This window comes from Trematomus bernacchii, unplaced genomic scaffold (genome assembly GCF_902827165.1).
Source record: "Trematomus bernacchii unplaced genomic scaffold, fTreBer1.1, whole genome shotgun sequence".
Classification (NCBI taxonomy): domain Eukaryota; kingdom Metazoa; phylum Chordata; class Actinopteri; order Perciformes; family Nototheniidae; genus Trematomus; species Trematomus bernacchii.
This window is the reverse complement of record NW_022987648.1, coordinates 1,440,350-1,461,749: the sequence shown is the minus strand read 5'-3', so window position 1 is coordinate 1,461,749 and position 21,400 is coordinate 1,440,350. Positions and strand designations below refer to the sequence as shown.

Genomic DNA, 21,400 nt, shown 5'->3' with positions numbered 1-21,400 from the left:
CAACAAAAAATAAAATACTTTACATTTATTTGTTATTGGCTATGGGTTATTAATTAATTAATTAAGTTTCTAGATCAGGTCTCTAGTAATTCTGCTCAAAGTGCACCAGATTGAAGCATTTTACTTTAAAATGTTAAAAAACATATTTTCGGGGGGGCATACCCCCGGACCCCCCGAGAGGATGTGACGTCCACCCGCCAATTAAAACATGTTCATACAATAATGAATACATTGGAAACCTTCTTTATGTAAATAACCAACATGTCAATACGTTTCAGTTTTTGTAGTGTATTGGTCTTTTGTAGAGATTTTTAATTTATTCTTTATATATTCTATTGTGTATTGCTTGGAGGGGCGGGGGGGGGGGGGGGGGGGGGGACCACATCATAATCTCGCCTAGGGCACCAAAATGTCTAGGGCCGGCCCTGGTCGGAGGTGTAGAGAGGTGCTGCCTGGCAGGAGGTAGAGGAGGATGGTGCCCGCATCAGGCTGTGCGGCGCTCCGTCTCTGCGCCCAGAACCGGCGCACTCCGCCTCTCATGGTCCTGCTCCCGGGGACATCAGCGCACCATGCGGCTGCTCGGCGTCTTCACTCTGCTGCTGCTCTCCCTCAACTCAGGTATGGACGCTTCTCTTTATCAACACGTCACAGGATTACATATCTATTATACGGGGAAGCTTGTAATTTGAAGTATTGATTTCCACACATTTACTTTTGACAACAATAAGAGATATCATCTCGCTGTGGTGCACGCCGCGGTGCGTCGAAAACCATCCAGGGTTAAGTTTTCATAAAATAACTGCTGATCAACAATTTGGAAAGCGGAGGAACTCCACTTTAAACCGTGACATGTGTCCCTGAATTTGACCCTGTTCTTCATCACAAGAATGGTCCGCAGATATCATTGTGTCAGAGAGCTGGTTTCTCTGTCTCTGATGGCAGTTATCTTATCAGCAGGGAAGACAATCCTTTGGCTGAGTAACAGTAACAATCCAACCATTTTAAACAAGTCAATTACTGTAGTATTATATTCTGTAATGTGGAGAGGATGTGTAAAGAAAGAAATAATGAACATATTCATTAAAGAAAGGGTATCTTACAACTGTCCTTATTTAAATGTAATTTTATCCACCTCTGAAAAATATGTATTATTACTGAATCTAGATTCGCATAGGTTTTATGTTTACTGCCGGATGTTAAATGTATTGAAAGGCAAAGTTTAACTGTTGTTGACTAACGGTAAAATATTATGTTTTTAGACTTTTTAGATAGTTAATTCACTGGCCCTTTTCAATGCCAGCAGCGTGTTTAAATCAAACAAATTATTCACATTTCTGACAAATGATGTGGTTGAAGGAGTCCCTCTTAGTAAAGGTGGACTATTGGACCTGGTGATGCTGAACACAAATCACTGTTCCACCGTGTCTGCTGTATTTTACAATGCTACATTAAAGGACAAAAGTGTTAATGCAGATGAAAATACTGAAAGGTGAAAGAGGGCGGTCAGTGCATCAATGACTTCAAGACATTCCTAATGGTTAATTAAAAACTGTTTATCATTCAGAATAAATTAGTGTTTGAAGGACACACAATAATGCCAGTTTGCTGACACATGCATGACTAACATACAGGGGTGGGCATCGAACCTCTCTACATCCGATTGGACGGTGCCCACTTACAGCCCCCCCACCAGCCGCCCTCCTTTCTTTAACAATGATTATTTTATATTATTAGACTTTTTATATTCCTTCTTATTTTCCTTGCGTAGCTTATGTTGCATATCCGCTGAATCTTGGTGGGGGGGATAGAAATAGTGAAATATCCAGCATGAAAGCAAGACTTGATAAAATAACAAATAAATGTTCCGTCAGTAACTCAAACGCAGCTGAATAATTGAGCTGCATGTCTGTCACATCCATTTGGTACGGTCAGAGTGCAAGCAACCACAAGTCTGAATATTCACCAAAATGAAACTAAGAGATGAAACTCTCATTATTCAAGATGCGAGAGAAAATAGATGTAGTATGCAAATGAACGTGTGGTTTCAAGGTTTCAAGGCTTTTATTGTCATGTGTGCATATAGCTACGGTGTAGAGATGACAATGAAAATCTGAGGTCCCAGGCTCCTACAACAGTGCAACACAATAAAACAGATAAAATAGTACAAGTAAATAAAAGAAAATAGAATATAATAGAAACAGAATATGATAGAAACTGTGCAGAATAGTCTATATACAGTAATTGGAATATCGGTATATATGATATATTATGTGAGTTGCAAACAGATGAATGTTATGGATGTTCTTTCAAAAGTTCAGGTGTTTAATAGTCTTATGGCCTGTGGGATGAAGCTGTCCCTGAGTCTGGTGGTTTTATTCCTGATGCTGCGGTACCGCCTGCCAGACGGCAGCAGACAGAACAGTTTGTGGCTGGGGTGATGGGGGTCTTTTGTAATCCTGAGAGCTTTCTTCCTGAGCCGCTGGGAATAAAGGTCCTCCATGGAGGGCAGCTCCGTCCTGGTGATGTTCTGTGCAGTTTCCACCAGCCTCTGTAAAGCCTTACGATTGAGGGTGGTGCAGCTGCCGTACCAGGCCGTGATGCAGCCAGTCAGGATGCTCTCTATGGTGCACCTGTAGAAGGTCAGGATACTCTCTATGGTGCACCTGTAGAAGGTCAGGATACTCTCTATGGTGCACCTGTAGAAGGTCAGGATACTCTCTATGGTGCACCTGTAGAAGGTCAGGATGCTCTCTATGGTGCACCTGTAGAAGGTCAGGATCCTCTCTATGGTGCACCTGTAGAAGGTCAGGATGCTGTCTATGGTGCACCTGTAGAAGGTCAGGATCCTCTCTATGGTGCACCTGTAGAAGGTCAGGATCCTCTCTATGGTGCACCTGTAGAAGGTCAGGATGCTCTCTATGGTGCACCTGTAGAAGGTCAGGATACTCTCTATGGTGCACCTGTAGAAGGTCAGGATGCTCTCTATGGTGCACCTGTAGAAGGTCAGGATGCTCTCTATGGTGCACCTGTAGAAGGTCAGGATGCTCTCTATGGTGCACCTGTAGAAGGTCAGGATGCTCTCTATGGTGCACCTGTAGAAGGTCAGGATGCTCTCTATGGTGCACCTGTAGAAGGTCAGGATGCTCTCTATGGTGCACCTGTAGAAGGTCAGGATGCTCTCTATGGTACACCTGTAGAAGGTCAGGATCCTCTCTATGGTGCACCTGTAGAAGGTCAGGATGCTCTCTATAGTGCACCTGTAGAAGGTCAGGATGCTCTCTATGGTGCACCTGTAGAAGGTCAGGATGCTCTCTATGGTACACCTGTAGAAGGTCAGGATGCTCTCTATGGTGCACCTGTAGAAGGTCAGGATGCTCTCTATGGTGCACCTGTAGAAGGTCAGGATGCTCTCTATGGTGCACCTGTAGAAGGTCAGGATGCTCTCTATGGTACACCTGTAGAAGTGGCAGAGTATCCTGGAGTCCATGTTGAACCTCCTCAGCCTGTGGAAGAAGAAGAGCCGCTGTCGAGCTGTTTTGGTGATGGTGTTAGTATGATGAGTCCATGTCAGGTCCTCAGTGATGGTGGACGCTAATTTACCTGCTGAAAATGACATCATGAAAATACTTATTATTGAGTGTGGTGTGTGTGTGTGTGTGTGTGGTGGTGTGTGTGTGTGTGTGTGTGTGTGTGTGTGTGTGTGTGTGTGTGTGTGTGTGTGTGTGTGTGTGTGTGTGTGTGTGTGTGTGTGTGTGTGTGTGTGTTGCAGGGCTGGCTCTGCAGATCCAGTGCTACCAGTGTGAGGAGACCACCCTGGACTGCTCCACCCCCCCGTTCATCGCCAACTGCACCGTCAACGTGCAGGACATGTGCCAGAAGGAGGTTCTGGTGAAGGCTGATGGTAAAGCTTGTTCCTCCTGTCTGCCTTCATACGTGTGTTTTCATCTCTATTTTCCTGTCAGGGTTTCTCAGACCAGAACAGACTCCAGTAAATCTGGACTGATTGGCCTCAATTTAAGAAAAGCGGATTAGGTTATGGTGGCGATATGGATCTGGCAGTTCAACCCTGACTGTAGAGACTTGACTTAGAATCTGAATCTTTGTTTATGTTTGTCATGAAATCAATTAAGCTTAAAACTTTGTTGAACTTTTGAGTGTTGTTGGTGATCCTGTTGGTTTGCTTGTTTTGTGCAGACGTAGCCTCAGGGTGCACTGTGCCCGCTCAGACTCCATACTTTCTGAATCAATAGAATCATGTTGTTCGGAAAATAAAAACGTTTTGTAATGACGTTGAGGAAACAGTGTGTTTGAAGTACCTTTTACACAGAGATGAGAGCTCTCCAGCATATGGAGCCAGAAGCTAGGCTCTCTCACACTGATCTGAGGTCAGCACGGACAGACCATCAGTATCATTATAGGATGAAAGTCTCAGCTGCAGGTCAGTTTATGATATAGCAGTCATGGATAAAACTGTTCCATTTCCATCTGTGGAGAAAAGCTGTGCATGCAAGGGCAGGTGTGTGTTCTCTGAGTGTGTGCAGGGTGTACACACACAGATCTTATAAAGCTGATACCAGCAGATAGACCAGCATCAATGTACTCTCCAATAATCAATATAATACAATGCAATAATCATTGGGAACAGTGTCCCTACTACCAGGCAGCCACCACAGCGTTAGGTTAGGTCTTTCTGTTTTTTAATTGAATTATGGAATTTTAGTAACACGGGTGAATAATATTACAGTTTTATGTTATCTATCTTAATCCACGGGCTTTCTTTAACAGGCTGGCGCCTGCATGTTTGGCCAGATTATACAGAAATCTGCACTTGTTTATATGCATCTCATCACAATGTTTAATGTGAAAGGGGTCACTTGTGACACACCCACAAATAATTCCATGCATTTAGCTTTTTTCAGCTAATTTGAATCTTCACTGTCCACTGTCATCACTTTAACCTAATTTCAAGCCGCAGGCAATATTAGCACAAATTAACCTCTTAAACCATGTGGGCCAGTAACCCTGACTTTATCATTTTTAAGTATGCAGTTTGTTTATTAGACATCAAAGTGGCAGAAAGTCTGCGCCGCGGCGTTCACAGCGATCGCGGCCACTCTAGTCAATGGGTGCTATTCCACCAGACGCGCCGCGTTACGGCTAGAAGCGTCCCAGAAGCATCCCAGAAGCGTCCCAGCAGCGTCCCAGAAGCGTCCCAGCAGCGTCCCAGAAGCCGGTGTCAGTAGTACTGACACCGGCTCGCAGTTTTTGTTGATTTGGGCATATTTCCTGGACAGGCTACTTTGTACAGACAAAGTTAATAATAACTGTAATATTCCAGTTATAAACGACATGAATCAAAGATGTGTTGCTGTATTTTAGTGGTAAAAAAAATGGTAATTATTCTATATATATAATTTACACAGTGCCTGTAAACCGGAGGAGAACGCTGGCATTTCTCCTCCTACTTGAAAGACTACGGAGGGATAGGGTCTGCAAAATTAGTTTGTGTGTGTGTATATATATAGGTCTATATAGCTCTGAACGTTCCACTTCCTGCCTGCCCGACCTTACGTTACGGCTGCGCCGCGACAAAAATAGGATTCGATCCTAATTTTAGAAAAGCCCTGCGCCGAGCCGCTTCTGGGACGCTTCTGAGCCGTAACGCGCCGCGTGTGGTGGAATAGCACCCATTGACTAGAGTGGCCGCGATCACCTTGAGCACCGCGGCGCAGCCGTAACGCGTCCGTAACGCGTCCGTAACGCGTCCGTAACGCGTCCGTAACGCGTCCGTAACGCGCCGCAGACGGACCCGGTGGAATCTAGGGGTAACTCTTCACATTCGGCTATAGAGCCAGGGGAACGATTGTTCATATCAACAATAATGTTTGGTGCAACTTTTAGTTAAGCTGGAAGATCTTTCAAATGTTGTTCACAGCAGCAGATTGACGAGGTACAGTTGCTAGCTCTGTTGCATGTGACAACATCAAATTAAGCATTATCCCAGAATTGTATTGTAAGAAATACAATGAAAACCAAACAGAAACACAGTTACTTTAACAAATTCCTTGAGCCTAGGCACACTACTTCTTTGAGGATCAATGACAGCCAGGGGCGGATCTACCGGGGTGGCATGGGGTGGCAATTGCCACCCTAAAAATAGCCTTGCCACCCCAGCTGCCACCCCAGTTGGCAGCTTTGTTTTGAAATAAAAGTTGTGGCTCATCTGACATTTATGAGAGAAAATCTCTAATGTCTGAGTGCAAGTGAATGCAGCACAAGACGCAAGCCTTGTAACCCCTCCCCCGGCCCTGGCGCGAGCGTAGAAATGTGATTGGCGGCGATTTCATTTGAACGGGACGCCGCAAAACGAGAAGCATTCGGACCCAGGCAAGCAGACGGAAGGAATGAGGTATTTGCGGTCTACAATGACAGAGAAGAGACTGTCAAGTTTGGCTGTACTCAGCATTGAATCAAAACGCACTAAAGCTTTGGATCTTAATACGTTTGTGCTGAACAACATGGTAATCGCTGCATTCAGCTGTAATAGGCATGCCAACTTGATGCTCTGCTCACGGATGACTCGATGAGCATAAACTGTTAAGATGATGACCTTACGTGTGTAAATATATTTTTTTCTTTGTGGGGGTCTGCCCCCAAAAAACAGTTTTAAGTCCTGAGAAAGTCAAATAACACTGCCCAGCCAAAAAAAAGTAACCACTTTTCACAGTAAAACTGAAAAATCCTCACAATATCCACAGAGCCAGCACACTATGTGAAGCAGCGATGACAAGAGAATAGACGTAATAATTCCACATGGATTACAGGGCATCTGAAAATAGACCAATAGTGGTTGTTGTGTCTCACTGTGCATGGAAATTGTTCAGGTAATGCTGATAAAGTTAATAAAACAATGTCATTATATTGATTTTTTCAGAAATAAGTGAACGGCGTCTTTAGATAAGTTGTTTGGGCACCGTGCTGTGTTACTGTGTTTTGATGACACTGGTTCTCAGATAAAAAAGGAAAACTGAATATGATTTGATTGCTTACACCAGTGCTTCTCAAACTTATTTCAGTAATGTACCCCCTTTGAAACATTTTCTCAGCCAAGTACCCCCTGACCGACCCCGAAAATGTTTGATAGAAAAAGCCTATATAAATAATTACAATATAGTGATGTTCCATCACTCCTTCATGCATTGTACAAACAGAGAAGAACCAGTTAAGCACCAGAAAAGCACAAGAATGGATCTTGAACCCTTGGTGGTTCTAGGAATATTTTATATAAAACTGTGTTTTCTATTTAACTTATTGTACTATAATTATTTTTGTAATCATGCATGATATTTCTTTTATTAACCTTTTTTTTTTTTTATCTCACGTACCCCCTGCAGTACCCCAACGTACCCCTAGGGGTCCGCGTACCCCCATTTGAGAATCACTGGCTTACACGATGGAGGCTGCCAACAAAAGTATCCAGTATAGGTTAAAGCAAATCATTGTAAACTGCTGTGACCAACCACATTCTCATTTCCCTTTTCCTGATACAGTAAATTAACTTTTGTGAATTGCAAAAGCTAATTTAGATAGGCCATGGAATCAGGGGGACACGTCTCCATCCCGCTCTCTGCTCTCTGTCTAACATGAAGACAGTCTCACACCAGCTGGGATAAAGACCTGTCACATGATGTGAAGTGACTGTGCATCATTCTGCTGTTGGCATATTTAAACGTCTGAAAGCTTGGGACAGCTGCCTGAGGCTGTGAGGCCAGTCTGAGAGACCCAGAGGAGGTTTCAGAGTCACATCATGGACCTCAAACCGCACGTGTTGGACGGTTGAAACGCCCCCTTTTCTGCTCCCATTTATCTTAGACGTCCTCATAAATGTCCTTCTTGATGTCAGACATAGAACCAGTACCCTTGAAACAGCATGGTGCCACAACAACTTTGAGACGAGACGCATTACGAGAAATGTTTCTTTTTTGGCAATCCGTTGAATAGCTGTTAAGATATTTCAGTCTGGACCAAACTGGTTTTGCCAGTTCCATCCCTAACGTGGCGTAAAATGCAATGACTCATTTTCAGAATTTTGTACCAGTTCGAATTTGACATAATTTTTACATTCAAGGCTTCTACTGAAGTTTTTTAGATTACGTTTTAAATGTCTGTGGCCATATTTTAATGAAGGGGCTGCTGAAGTGTGTCTGATGATGTGATTGGGCTGTGCTCATGTACAGGAGGGTGTCAGTACTCAGTGTTTGCTCTGGATTCTTTTGGGTTTCCAGAATCATAGCTTTCTTTACTAATTATTTGTGTAGTAAGTTCAGTGTGCTGGCCACACCCAGCTTAAAATACTTTTGGTATGACATGATGTTCAGTTAATTTGGAGTTAATCTTGACGGAATCCAGGCTTTTATCACCAAACTTACCAGCTATTAATTTTATTGTACTCAACTGACCATTTATCAGGAGGGCATCTTTATGTTGGCTCATATAACAACTGCCTTCTAATTTTACAGTATAGTCACGGTTGATTTAGACAGATAATAAATAAGCCCACAGAGCAGATGATACATGTCTCACATCTTTGTGTCTAGAGCAGTCACTGTTTCACACAGATGCTTTATCAAAGCAAGAAACAGAAGAACTGTGCTGAACAAATTATGTGTTCATATTCATTCCTAATATAACTAGCTATACGGAACTATAAGGAGCCAAATGTTTGTCTTGACACTGTTCTGTGCCTTTTCTCTAAACCAAAAGAGCACAACAGGGGCAGAAATGATTCAATTTTTTTGTTAAATTGTCATTAAGCTGAGCAATCAAAGGTTCTCCTGACTCTTGGACATATTGGATTGCTCTCTTCCCTGGTCAGCCAACCGTACTGATTCTCATTAGACTAAAGTTCCCTCAGTGCTCAAAAGTTGATAGGAAATCTCACCCTTTCCATAAATTAACTCAACCGCACTATTTAGATTGAAGTGCTGAATCTTAGAATTCCCACACACAAATGACCTATACTATTTCAAGTTGAGCTCATAGGACTTGATTTATCAATCCCTTAAACTAATCAGCACCTTCTTGAGTTCTTGAGTGGATAAAGGGGTAATAACATCATTGGGGTCATCAGGTGGGCACCCTCCTTCCTCAGTGTTTCGTTGATAGGCCCGCGAAACCTCCAGAGGGCTCAACAGCTACACCTGGCAAAAACATTACTTATAGTGAAAACCACCCTTGAATGATGGGATAGTAGACTAAAAGCTTTAGGAATCCAAACTATAACATATATAAGTACCCTGTATCAAGATTGATGCAAAACAAGTTACATTTGACCTTTTTAGAGAGGTTTAGCAAAAAAACAACACTTCTGGGGTCATTTGGGTGCATTTTCCATATCTATGGCCCCCCTCGGTCGATTTTGGTGATTGACACCTCTTTTTAACCGTTAGAGCCAATAGAATCAAGGGAAGTTCCTAATCCACCTACACGTTACCAAATAAGGAGTGAGAGTGATGCATAGCCAGAAATTGAATAGAGAGGCGAAGTCCCTCCCTTTCCGATGGACCTCATGGGTCCTTATTTCGGGAAAAATTATATATTGAAGTCAATGGAGAGAGAATACGTATCTTTCGATCCCGTTTGAATTGTGCCATGAATTACACATATGATGTTTGTCAATCTTAAAAAATAATTTCCACGTCAAAAAAGTCACAGTTTGTCGTAAACATTTTGAAATATAAGACTATGAAAAATACGCAACTAGAAATACATGATAAGTGATGTCATAATTGTTTTCCTCCACTAAATATAAGAGATAGCTAAGATAAGATAACTTTAACAAGATGCCTGTGTGCTTAGTACCAGGTTGTAATCATACCAGCAATGGGTCTTGCTCGTTCTTTCGCTTCCCGTCTGATGAAAGGCTGGATCAAGTTAGCTACTTAGCTAGTAGCAAGCACGATAGTTAGCATTACAGCCTTAGCCTTGTCATTTTTATTAGCCTTAACATGAAGTAACATTAAGGCCTAGGCTCCACGGGAACGAAAACGGGTTGAATCCGCATATTTCTCTTGCGTATAGCCCTTTAAGCTAGACGACGCCGTAACGGAACGGTAGAAACGGACCCTGCAAACGACAACGGGTCCAAAGGTGGATAGATCTGGGAACGGAGCGCTCTGGGGGGTCCAACGGGGCCGTGTGGTAGCCTATACGGTCATCCGTTTCTGATAATGACGACGCAATAGCCCCGCCTCTCCCCGCCTCTGCTGCTCACCCCCGCAAAAGTACACTGCACACTGAATTCAGATTATTTATCTTTATCTCGATATGGACATAAACGCGAGTGAAGTCTAATCTGACAGGACGGAGACACGCAGCTCCTCCCGCTGTGATGCAGCGGGAGGAAAACACACACTTCAAGTCAGATCATCACCCTTAGCTATTTTAATTACTTTCTCAAACTACCTAAAACTAGTTATAAATATGTTTATTTTTACTGTCGAGTCATCATTACTGGATCAGCTGCTGCATGAGACAGACACTGACGCTGTCAGAAGAGAGGGAAGAGAGACAGCCTCCGTGTATTTTATTATTATATATCATTATATAGAGTCGTTATTCATTTGTTTTAAAGCTCAATAAATAACAAAGAAGACCTTTGACCGGCACTTCTATAATTTTGTCCGGAAGATTTAAACTTTAACACACGTTGACCGGCGAAAAACTCTGCCCGGTTCCCTCGGCCCCCACCACGGTGAATAAACAGAAGTGCAGCCATGACAACCATTCTTCTTCGCTCCTTTTGTGGAGGAAGTTGCTGCTTTTGTGGAGGAAGTTACAGCTCCACGTACAGGCTCGGCATATGTACTGCAGCTTTTCCAGCGGTTGGATGTAAACGGAGCTGTCTCGTGTAGCTTGACACAATCCGGTGTATATTGCGTGTGGGCGGAAGCTTTTTGGCGTTTGCGTTTGCGTTACTCCTATGCGTTTTGCCGTATGCCTTCCCGTGGAGCCGGGGCCTAAGTAACCCAAAATGTTAAACAGTAAGAGTAGTAGTCATATTTCGTGAACCCTTTGAAGAGTACTGTCACACCGGTGTGATCATTCTATAATACACCGTTTAAGCCCGGATGCCCCCTCCCCCGGGGGCAGACATGCTAATGCTAACGCTACATTAGCATCGGCAATCTTTTCATTAAAAAGATCAGGCAGTTCAGGGAGAATCGAAGGAAGCCAGGCAGGCAGGCAGCTTTGCATGACATTCTTCTGGACGTGTTTCATTGTGGTGAGTGTGAGTCAATCCATTTTTTGGCAAAGCAGTAGTGAAGGCCATCTTGGTGTTGGTGACGTGTGTTGTGCAAGACCAGAGATGTAGTTCATCGAGCAATTTCACACACAAAAAAGTGTTACTTCACAGTTTTACGGCAAAAAAATATAGTTTTAACTTGCAAAAGTATCTTTTAAATTGACAAACATCATAATTTGTAGCACAATTCAAACGGGATCGAAAAATTATTTTTCTCTCGCCATTGACTTCAATACATAATTTTTCCGAAATAAGGTCCCAAGGAGGTCCACCGGAAAGGGAGGGACTTCGCCTCTCTATACCCAAAACCGGAAGCTGTCATACACTCTAGTAGCTATCATAGCAGCTATCTCCATTTTTGACATAAAAATGGAATGATGGATTATCAGTAATCATTTCTAAGTGACACAGACACATTGCATTGGATTGCATGGATTAACCTTCAGCCGTGTTTTTATCGTTTTAATGCCACTGAACACAACTTTTGATCAGAAACAGCAAAAGGTAAGACAAATTTCCCGATTTTGCTCCATAAAGCTACGTCGTGTGTTGTCTGGTTTTGCTTCCCATGCCGCGAGTTCTGGAATCTGTGGAATCTCAGCTTGCTAGCTAATATCTTGTTAGTGCAGATCCGATAAGTAATAAAGTATTTATACCTAGAGTTCTGTGCTAAGTGCGTTAGCCTTTTTTTTCGCTCAGGGCTCATTTAGACGCTTCTTGTGAGACTTGTGTTTTGTTTTCGGTAAAAATGGTTCGTATCGTCAGTTAGCTGAGTTTCTTCCCGTTAGGTGGGTATGACACATTAATAGTTTATTAAATGTTAAGAAGCCCTGAGACACAGTTTTGGGGGCTACGGGCTTAACAGGTTAACCCTTTGTGCACACACGCTTAAAGAACAGTGCAGAGACTTATCTAAGCCGACACCATGCCAACACTGTCACTACTGTGATAGAAAATTGCAAAATGGATATATCATCAATTTGTTGGGAAAAACATGGGAGACTGACAAATGAGTAAAAACATTAAAATATAAAATCAACTTAGGAAACACTATCCCAGCTCGGTAAACACTTCAACGCAGAGATGGAGTACTCGAGTGCCGATTTTCGGGACTCGTGATTCGACTCGGACTCGCGCATTGATTGACGCGACTCGGACTTGGACTCGTCAATTCTCGCGCACGATGACTTGGACTCAGACTCGGACTCGTCAATTCTCGCTTACAATGACTTGGACTCGGACTCTTGAATGTTCCCCCCCACGATGACTCGGACTCGGACTCGTACATTGACGCTCCGACTTGGACTCGGACTCGAGCAAGTTTTCTCTGGAGTCTGATGTCCTCTATCCCTGCGTGTGCACCTGCGAGGCGAGTTCATGTACTGGGCCCCGCTATTCCAGTCTAAAGATGTCTAGAGACACACCCCGCATCGTGCTGTATGCACGCAAAATGCTCGTTATGTGGAAACAATATTGAAGAGAAGAGAAGGCTCCATAACACATTACTCTAAGGATCGAGTTCAGACATATAGGCTGTCTTGAACACTATCATCAGAGTAACGTGATCTAATCAATAAATACAGATTCAGCCGATAACACGAAAGCACATGGCTACTTAACATGCAGAATGACGTCATTTTGCATGCTAAGTAGCCATGTGCTTTCTGGGGCTTAATCTTCATCAGTAAACCGATTTAACCGGTAAAAGTTCCTTCAAAATAAGAGTCCCGATCTTATTACTATCAAAATAAAAGTGCAAAACGAAAACGTTACCATGGAAAATATTGGATTACAAATATAATCACTTCTCTAAAAGGTAACTCATTTTAAATATAGTTAGACATATTATGGGTCATTTACAATAATAATAATAATATTAATATTAGTAATAAGCTTTATATATTTGTATAGCACCTATTACAAGAATTGTAGCCAAACTGGCTTCACAGCAGTTCAATAGACACATTAGTATAACATGACAGGATAAAAGCAATGTAGAGGAGCGGCTACATTTCAACACATATATCCACAAAGATTAATACATGAAGACTTGTGACTCGGACTTGACTTGGACTCTTCTTAGGTGACTCGGACTTGGACTCGGACTCGAACACAGGTAATGATGACTCGGACTCGACTCGGACACTCCTTGGGTGACTCGGACTTGGACTCGGACTCGACTACGACTCTCCCTTGGTGACTCGGACTTGGACTCGGACTCGAAGAGTGGTGACTCGAGAGTGACTTGGACTCGTGAATTGGTGACTTGACTACAACACTGCTTCAACGTACAAAAACTATACATTGATGTAATTTACACATTTCTCAACAGTAATAACTCATAGTTTACCTCTTGGTTTAACGCATTGAACGTTTAAAACATGTAAGCATGTAAGACAGTTATGGCATAAGAAGTAAAAAGCTTAATAAGCACAAGAAATGACTTGATCTGCGGTTGTCAGTCCCGATCAGCTAAAGATGGTCTAGTGTGTCCTATGCTAAAGGATGCATTGAGGCTCCTTCCCTATGGCGTAGAGGGGTGTCAAACTCAATTTCATCGCGGGCCACTTTAGCATTGTGGTTACACTCAAAGGGCCGGTTGTAACTTTAAGACTATATAAATATACATATATAAATATATAATAAATATAAAATAATGTATTATATTTAGGGCTGTCAGTCGATTAAAATATGTAATCGCGATTAATCGCATGATTGTCCATAGTTAATCGCGATTAATCGCAAATTAATCGCACATTTTTTATCTGTTCTAAATGTACCTTAGAGGGATATTTTTCAAGTTTTTAATACTCTCTCATACAATAATACAACTGTGTGTGTGTGTGTGTGTGTGTGTGTGTGTGTGTGTGTGTGTGTGTGTGTGTGTGTGTGTGTACTGTGATGGATCGTTGGAGCTATGTGCAGCTCAAGGCATATATGCTCGAACGGGAGCTGTCTGGACGCTGCAATCATGTTGCGCGCACTATCCGTGCTGAGTGTGCTGACTTTTCGTACAATGTCCCACTGTCTGGCTACCTGCATAAAGTCAAGTGCTCGGCGCAGTTGTCGGCGAAATGTCGCTCCTCTGTTTTCATTGAAACAGCTCCTTATATCCGTTAGCGCAGCTAGCTAGCACCAGATGCTAACAACAACAACACGTAAGGTGTGCCTCGCTCGTGCCACACATACACACACCCTCCCGGCCCTCCCGATGGCCAGTCCGGGCCTGCCGGTGAGCGTGGAAGTGTGGTCTGCCGTAAGCAGCGGGCGGCAGGAGCGGGGCTGTCAGCATCAGCTTGTAGATGGTATTTTAAACTCGATGCGCTCTGAAACTACGGGGCGGCCGGGGACAAAAAATACACATGCGTTAATCGCGTCAAAATAATTAGTGGCGTTAATTTTTTAACGCGTTAACTTGACAGCCCTAATTATATTACATTATTGGCTCTGCATTGGATTATTATCAGTTCTGGTAATAACTCCATAAATAACTACGTCTGAAAGAAGAAGTCTAGGGCAAATAATTGAAAGCAAATATTCAACAATTACGCCAATTGTAGTGTACATTATATTCTTTGCAAGCTCTTGCGGGCCACATAAAATGAGGGCCTTGAGTTTGACACCCCTGGATTCAAACTGCTTCTTTTTTTTCTGCTGTAACTACTGTACGTAAATGTCCCCTCTGTGGGACTAATAAAGGGATTCTGATTCTGATTCTGATTCATCTTGTACTTCCGGGTAATTTCTCTCAGTTAGGAGCCTCCCTAAGCAAAAAAGAATATTCGGCCAAAACTTAAGTCTCTGCTTCCCCTCTGTTTCAGACGTCCCAGCTCCTGAAAGACATAACAGACTAAATAACTTCTTGAGCAGCAAGACTAAAGACTGCTAAAGTGTCTGAACTGTGGAAAGTTTAACTGGAGGTTCATCTGAAGACAAAAAGTGAGGCCACTTAAAACACTTAAAACACTCCTCACAATACATATCTACATAACCTGAGAAGTTTCAAAAAATGTATAAAACTTAAAGTCTAGCTCCTGATAAAACATTTGAAAACAGCAGAAGTACTAGAATCACATGATAAGTGATTGTTTGAGGTGAGAAAAGTCATAAAATCTGTATTCTCTGTCAGTGACTTTTACCGCACCTCATTTTCATTTTCCACTGACTGCCCGTGTTATCGCTATTTTCCAATTACTACTCCAGATAAAAACCAACAGATTATCCATTTACGACCACAGGAGTTATTTCAAATATTTGTCCCGTACATTTCTCTTTTTGAGTTCATAACATGAGTGGCTATATGAAGGTTTTAGCAGAAAATGCCAGAGATCCTCAGAATTGTCTGCCACCCTTTCATAATGTGACAGATAAAATGTGAAATATATGAACACAGTGAGAGTCAGATTTTGTTGTCCAGGCTTTGTAGGAAGAAGGGACATTTCCTTCCAGAGCTTTGCAACATTTCACACTGCGTTTTGATTGGATTCCTAAACACCTTCTGGTATCTCCAATGATATTTGCAATAGATAAGACATGGGAGGATGCACATTTCAAATGAAAATGCATTACTTCTGATGATACCATGGCAGTATCTGTTGCACTCGGGTAGAGAGGAGTGACACATTAAAAGGGCTGCTGGAAGTTCATGTGCTCTTATCCAAATTTCATTGAAATAAAATGTCAACCAAATGTTACCGTCTCCCTCCACTGATCTCTCCAACGACTTGTTTCAACAAGCCTTTCAAGTACATCAGTGGTTTCTAGTTCAAAATGGGAATTAAATATATATGGTCACAGCTGAGGGTACTTTTCATTCCCCTGCTCCATAACTAAACTTCATTGTGATGTGGATCATAGCTGTTGGAGTCCACCTTCCTGGGATTTACCAAAAGACACAAAACCCTTACATTCATCTTTACTGTAAATAGGACAGAGCTTGGTTGTAATTGTTATGTAAAATGTAAAGGTTTTCAGCAACTAAATGATTATTCTGGTAGGTGGGCAATGTATTTATTTTAGAAAAAGTTTTGTTATTTTTGGAAACTAATAAATTAAATGCTTGAACAAAAAATAAGATGTTATGGATACTTGGATAATCTTGTTTTTTTCTTGCTGACTTTTCCAATGTTACCTTACATCATATGGAAATAGACTGTGAATGCACATGAGTTTAGCCATAGTAAGCATTGAAGATATTCTCAACTGCATGATGTTATGAATGAGCCTTGCTGTCGGATAAACCAGGTTACTGTTACATGTTAACATTTAGTATAAATGATTAACCAATAATCAACCATCTATTGGATCTTTACTGACACAATAAGTGCATTGTGTTCAGTTCATAATGATGAACGATGCCAGTCCTACCATTTCTGTATCATTATACAGTATATGTACTGTTATTCAGCTCCAACCAACCTCCACCTTATCAGATGTCTCAGAATAACTGCCAACACCCATAGACTGTAGTGGAAGTAGAATCAGACATAACTTGTGTTAGCACTAGCTAGCTAGCTTGGTTTGAAAGCTGCGACTGAAGTTTGTGTCAAATTAATTGAGAAGCTAAACATGCTTGCTTTTAATGATCATAAATATTGAGCAGCCAACCAAACGCTAAACATTGCTATAATAAATGGTAAATGGACTGTATTTACAGTATGTAGCGCTTTATCCAGTGTTTACGACCCATCAAAGCGCTTTACATTCTACAGAGCAATGTGCCACTTGCTCAAGTAAGCACACCCTTGGCCAAGCCATCGGGAGCAACTCTGGGTTAAGTATCTTGCCCGAGGATACATCGACATGTTTAACCTTCCGATTAGAAGACGACCGCACCACCTTGCAGCCTCCGTTGCCCCTAATAAAATGGCTCTGTTGTAGCAACGCTGCAGTAGCAACTTAACAATCACAAGGTAGCCACGTCATAAAACATATGGTGCTTTATCATTTATATTACTATAATGGGATCACAGTTTATACATGTATGTCATGCTGTGTTAGAGAAGACTTGAAACTATATATAGAGACCATAAACCATAAATCAGGAATATGCTTACTGATGTAAAAATGCAATTGAGAAGGAGAGTCATTTTATAATGGTAAATGGTAAATGGACTGCATATAGATTATTTAGTCCATCAGGAGCAACATACAATCTTTAAAACATATTTTTGCAACCAGTGGAATCGCCCACTATGGGCATTAGAAATAATTCCAATTCAAGGCAAAATGTCAGCTGTGATAACTGCTTTTTCTCTTCAAAACATGTTGAGCGACCCTTTTTTTAGGTGCCTGGTGCCGTGGGGAGCTTTAGCCCATGAACAGTCACTATCTAATAAGACCCTTTTCTGGCTAGTGTCACACTCATACTTTAAAACAGTGTCGTTGAATTGTTATATTTAGAACAACCTGGATATAATGCAGACATTAAACCAATATTCAATTTCATTTTGTGTAAAGTTTTATTTCAAGGACTTTCCTCAATGTCTGGATTGTGGCTAACTGTTGACAAAACATCCTGTTTATCATTAATAGCACCTCCACCTCTTGATCATGCTTCCATATGAATATTGAAATGCAAATGTTATTTTTTGAACACAATTTAACTGAATAGGTCATGTCTGAGGCTATTAAAGATCATTGACTGTAATATAATAATATACCCTAATATGTAATCATATACTACTGTACTTCTCACTGCAAAACATTGCCTATTGCTCTACGGTCTCCGTTAAACGGTTTGTGGTAAATCTGACCCGGTGACAGGCTTTAGCAATATCTTTAGGGGGAAGTTGCAAATATTCCCCTTATTGTCCTGTTACCGTAGGTTTGTCATATAGAGGAATACGTATTATATTTGGATTGTTTCATAACCATTTTAAAACTTCTTGTAGTAGCCTGTTTACACACATTGCTTGCAAGACAAACAATATACATTAGCTTGATGGCTCCAGGAACCCATGGACCCTGCTGCCTGCGCAGCTGACCACTGGTTGATTGACCAGTCAGCAATTTCTTTGTTTATTCTTATTATTTGTTATGGGTAACCTTCCACAATTCAGAACTTTGAGGTTCATGGTCTATGCTAAAAGTCACTGTACAGAAATGTGATTTGTGGCTCTAGTGTGTTATATCAAAAGTCGCACCCACTGAGAGCACCAGTTAAAAAGCAAAGGAGCTATTTTCCCAATTCATTAACTAATTAGACTAGATACTGGGACAATTGTATGCAAATCTTTAAGAGACACAGGAGAAAGCAAAGTATTATCACCCCAAAAGGAGCATAAGTCCAATTATGCAGAGATGTTTCCTTTAAGTTGGGTTCCCCTTGATGAAAGGCTACATCCTGTTTATCCTTAATTACATGCCTCCCTCTCACTGTTTCTCTCTTTGTTCCCTCTCATTACCAGCCTAATGCCCTAGTTTCTGTCCTTATTTTCAGGGATACACTACCGCAAGTCATGCGCCTCATCAGGAGCCTGTCTCATCGCTTCTTCTGGCTACCAGCAGTTCTGCACCGGCAAGCTGAACTCAGTGTGCATCACCTGCTGCAACACGCCGCTGTGTAATGGACCGCGGCGAGGGAAACGACCCCAAATGTCGGCTGCCGTTACCTTGAACACACCGCAACTCCATGTGTTTTCTCTTTGCATCCTCCTCCTACTGCCCTCCACCCTGTGCTGACAGACCTCCACACACTGTGTGAGATGTGCATTGGCAGTGGAGACAACATGAACTGTATTAACTGAAACAGTTGAGAGCGCTTTCTGTGAAATATATTTTCTTTGAGGTTGGGGAAGCTTTGCAAAGTATTTGTTCTCTTGACTTGCTTTCCGTCGCAGCTGGCGTCCAAAGGGTCAAATTGTGAAATATTATCATCACGTGTTCATGCAACAAACAAGGTAATCTGCAAGGACAGTTGGGTAGGGGGGGATGGAGGACGGTGCCGTGGAACAGCTTCTGGCTATTTTGTTGGGCAGCAGGTGGCTCATTCACATCTGTCTTTGTTTACTTAAAAATACGACATATTGAAGGTAATAAAGGAAGGTCAGATTCATCATACAGAGGCTTAGGATAACTTTAGAATAAATAAGTCTTTGATTTATTCTAAATGAGATCCGTAACCGTGAGCAATCACCAATTTGCTGTAATGAGGAACTGAAAATGTATCATATGTATGACAATGATACGATTTAATGATTTGGAAAATTAAGTCAGGAAAACGTCTTCGGATGAAGGAAAACATGTGCTAGTTATTAGAATAAAGCCACCTACAGCCCCCATAGCTCTCACATATACATCATCTTATCAGTAGACCCATAAAAAAGTACTTTTCTCAAAACTCTCCTCCAATGGTTTTGTAACAAACAAAAAATGTACATAGAGCTACAAGAACATGTTGTTACACACAACTCTATTTTAAACTACTTACCAGATATTCATTGCATCTCTAATAGCTCAAATGGAAGTGTTTGAAGTGGAGCAGCAGTACTTCAGTGAGCAGGTGGACTCTCTTTAAGAAAGAGTTTTCAGATGAATTAACCTGTTAAGCCCCAAGCCTGTTTTTCAGGTCTCAGGCTCGAAAATGACATTCCCAGAACAAATGACTATATCTTCACTTCTAAAAGGGGTAAATTAATAATCTTTTTTCTCAAAGCAATTATAAACCTGTGAGTTGGATGTAGAAAAGTCACAATCAATATAGATGTTTCCACCAGCTAATGGAACAGAAGCACAGGGGTGTTGGAAACATGGAGGGTCACAAGCTTGTCTGCATTGGAAGCTTGAATCTGTCTTTGTTTGACAACAGCTAGTTTAAAAGGTTTTCCAGGAGTTTCGCAGTTGATGCCCCTAATTTAAGTAGCCATGGGATAAATGATAATGAGGAGCGGCAAACGCGTATCAGTTTATACATTGCCCTTTCAAGGAAAGTAACATCACATGTTGTTTAAGAATAAAGTGTCAGCCCCCTCTAGCAGCTGTTATTTAATTTTATTTATTTATTTATTTTATCGTATTGAATTATACAAAATTAGACTTTAAACAAGTGGCAATGAATGTCATCCCCAGCAACATGCAGTATACAACTTCTGCTTTATTTTCATGTCAGTGTACATATCGAACATATGTCATTGAGTCATCTGATTAATCATAGAATACCGCACTTCATTCTAAATGAACTGAAAAAGTTATTGGTTTGCTCGGGCTGGTGCACTTTGTTTCCCATTGAACATAATGACTTCCTGCTGTCTCCCCAAAACAATTTTCTTATTTACTTCATTTACTTCCTGAATTTTGAAATTTGACTCTCCTGAGGTTGAACACACTGCAAATGTACAGTTCAGCCCTCTGCATGAGACACCGATTCTTAATCATTGTATATACTGTTCGTGTACTATAGAGAGGCGAAGTCCCTCCCTTTCTGGTGGAACTCCATGGGACCTTATTTCGGAAAAATTATGTATTGAAGTCAATGGAGAGAGAAAAGTTATCTTTCGATCCCGTTTGAATTGTGCCATGAATTACACATATGATGTTTGTCAATCTTAAAGGTGGGGTAGGTAAGTTTGAGAAACCGGCTCGAGATACACTATTTGTTATATTCCAGGGAATGCTCTTAACATCCCGATAGCAATGAATATCTTAAGTGCTTTGACAAAAAATTCGGCTAAAATAACTGGATGGCCTACCTGCCTGTCAACCTTCCATCTGTGCACAAACTTATCTCGTGCCCTCATTGGTCATGTGCGCGTTCGTGTGTGTTGGAGGAGGGGCTCTATAAGGAAGTGGCAGATTGTGTATTTTCAAATTCTAGCGCACTCGAGCTGGTTTCTCCAAAATTACCTGCCCCACCTTTAAACATTAATTTCCAAGTAAAAAAAGTTACAGTTTGTCATAAAACTGTGAAGTAACACTTATTTGTGTGTGAAACCGCTCAATGAATTACATCTCTGGTCTCACACAATACACGTCACCAACACCAGAATGAGGTCATTATAGGTATGAAGATATGAAAATCATTATACGTCTGGGCATGTTGAGAGCTGCTATTACACAAAAGGGGAGCTAGTCGGTTCCGTAAGAGCCAGCATGCCG

The 21,400-nt window shown here is 41.6% G+C and overlaps 1 protein-coding gene across 1 annotated transcript; it reads left to right on the top strand.

Moving 5' to 3' along the window:
- Positions 1 to 499: 499 nt before the first annotated feature.
- On the top strand, positions 500 to 19,674 carry LOC117485933 (ly6/PLAUR domain-containing protein 1-like). The gene is made up of 3 exons (XM_034134640.1): positions 500 to 618; positions 3,770 to 3,901; positions 18,747 to 19,674. The coding sequence occupies exons 1-3, from the start codon at positions 570 to 572 to the stop codon at positions 18,986 to 18,988; spliced, it is 423 nt and encodes a 140-aa protein (XP_033990531.1). The 5' UTR covers positions 500 to 569; the 3' UTR covers positions 18,989 to 19,674.
- The last annotated feature ends 1,726 nt before the right edge of the window (positions 19,675 to 21,400 follow it).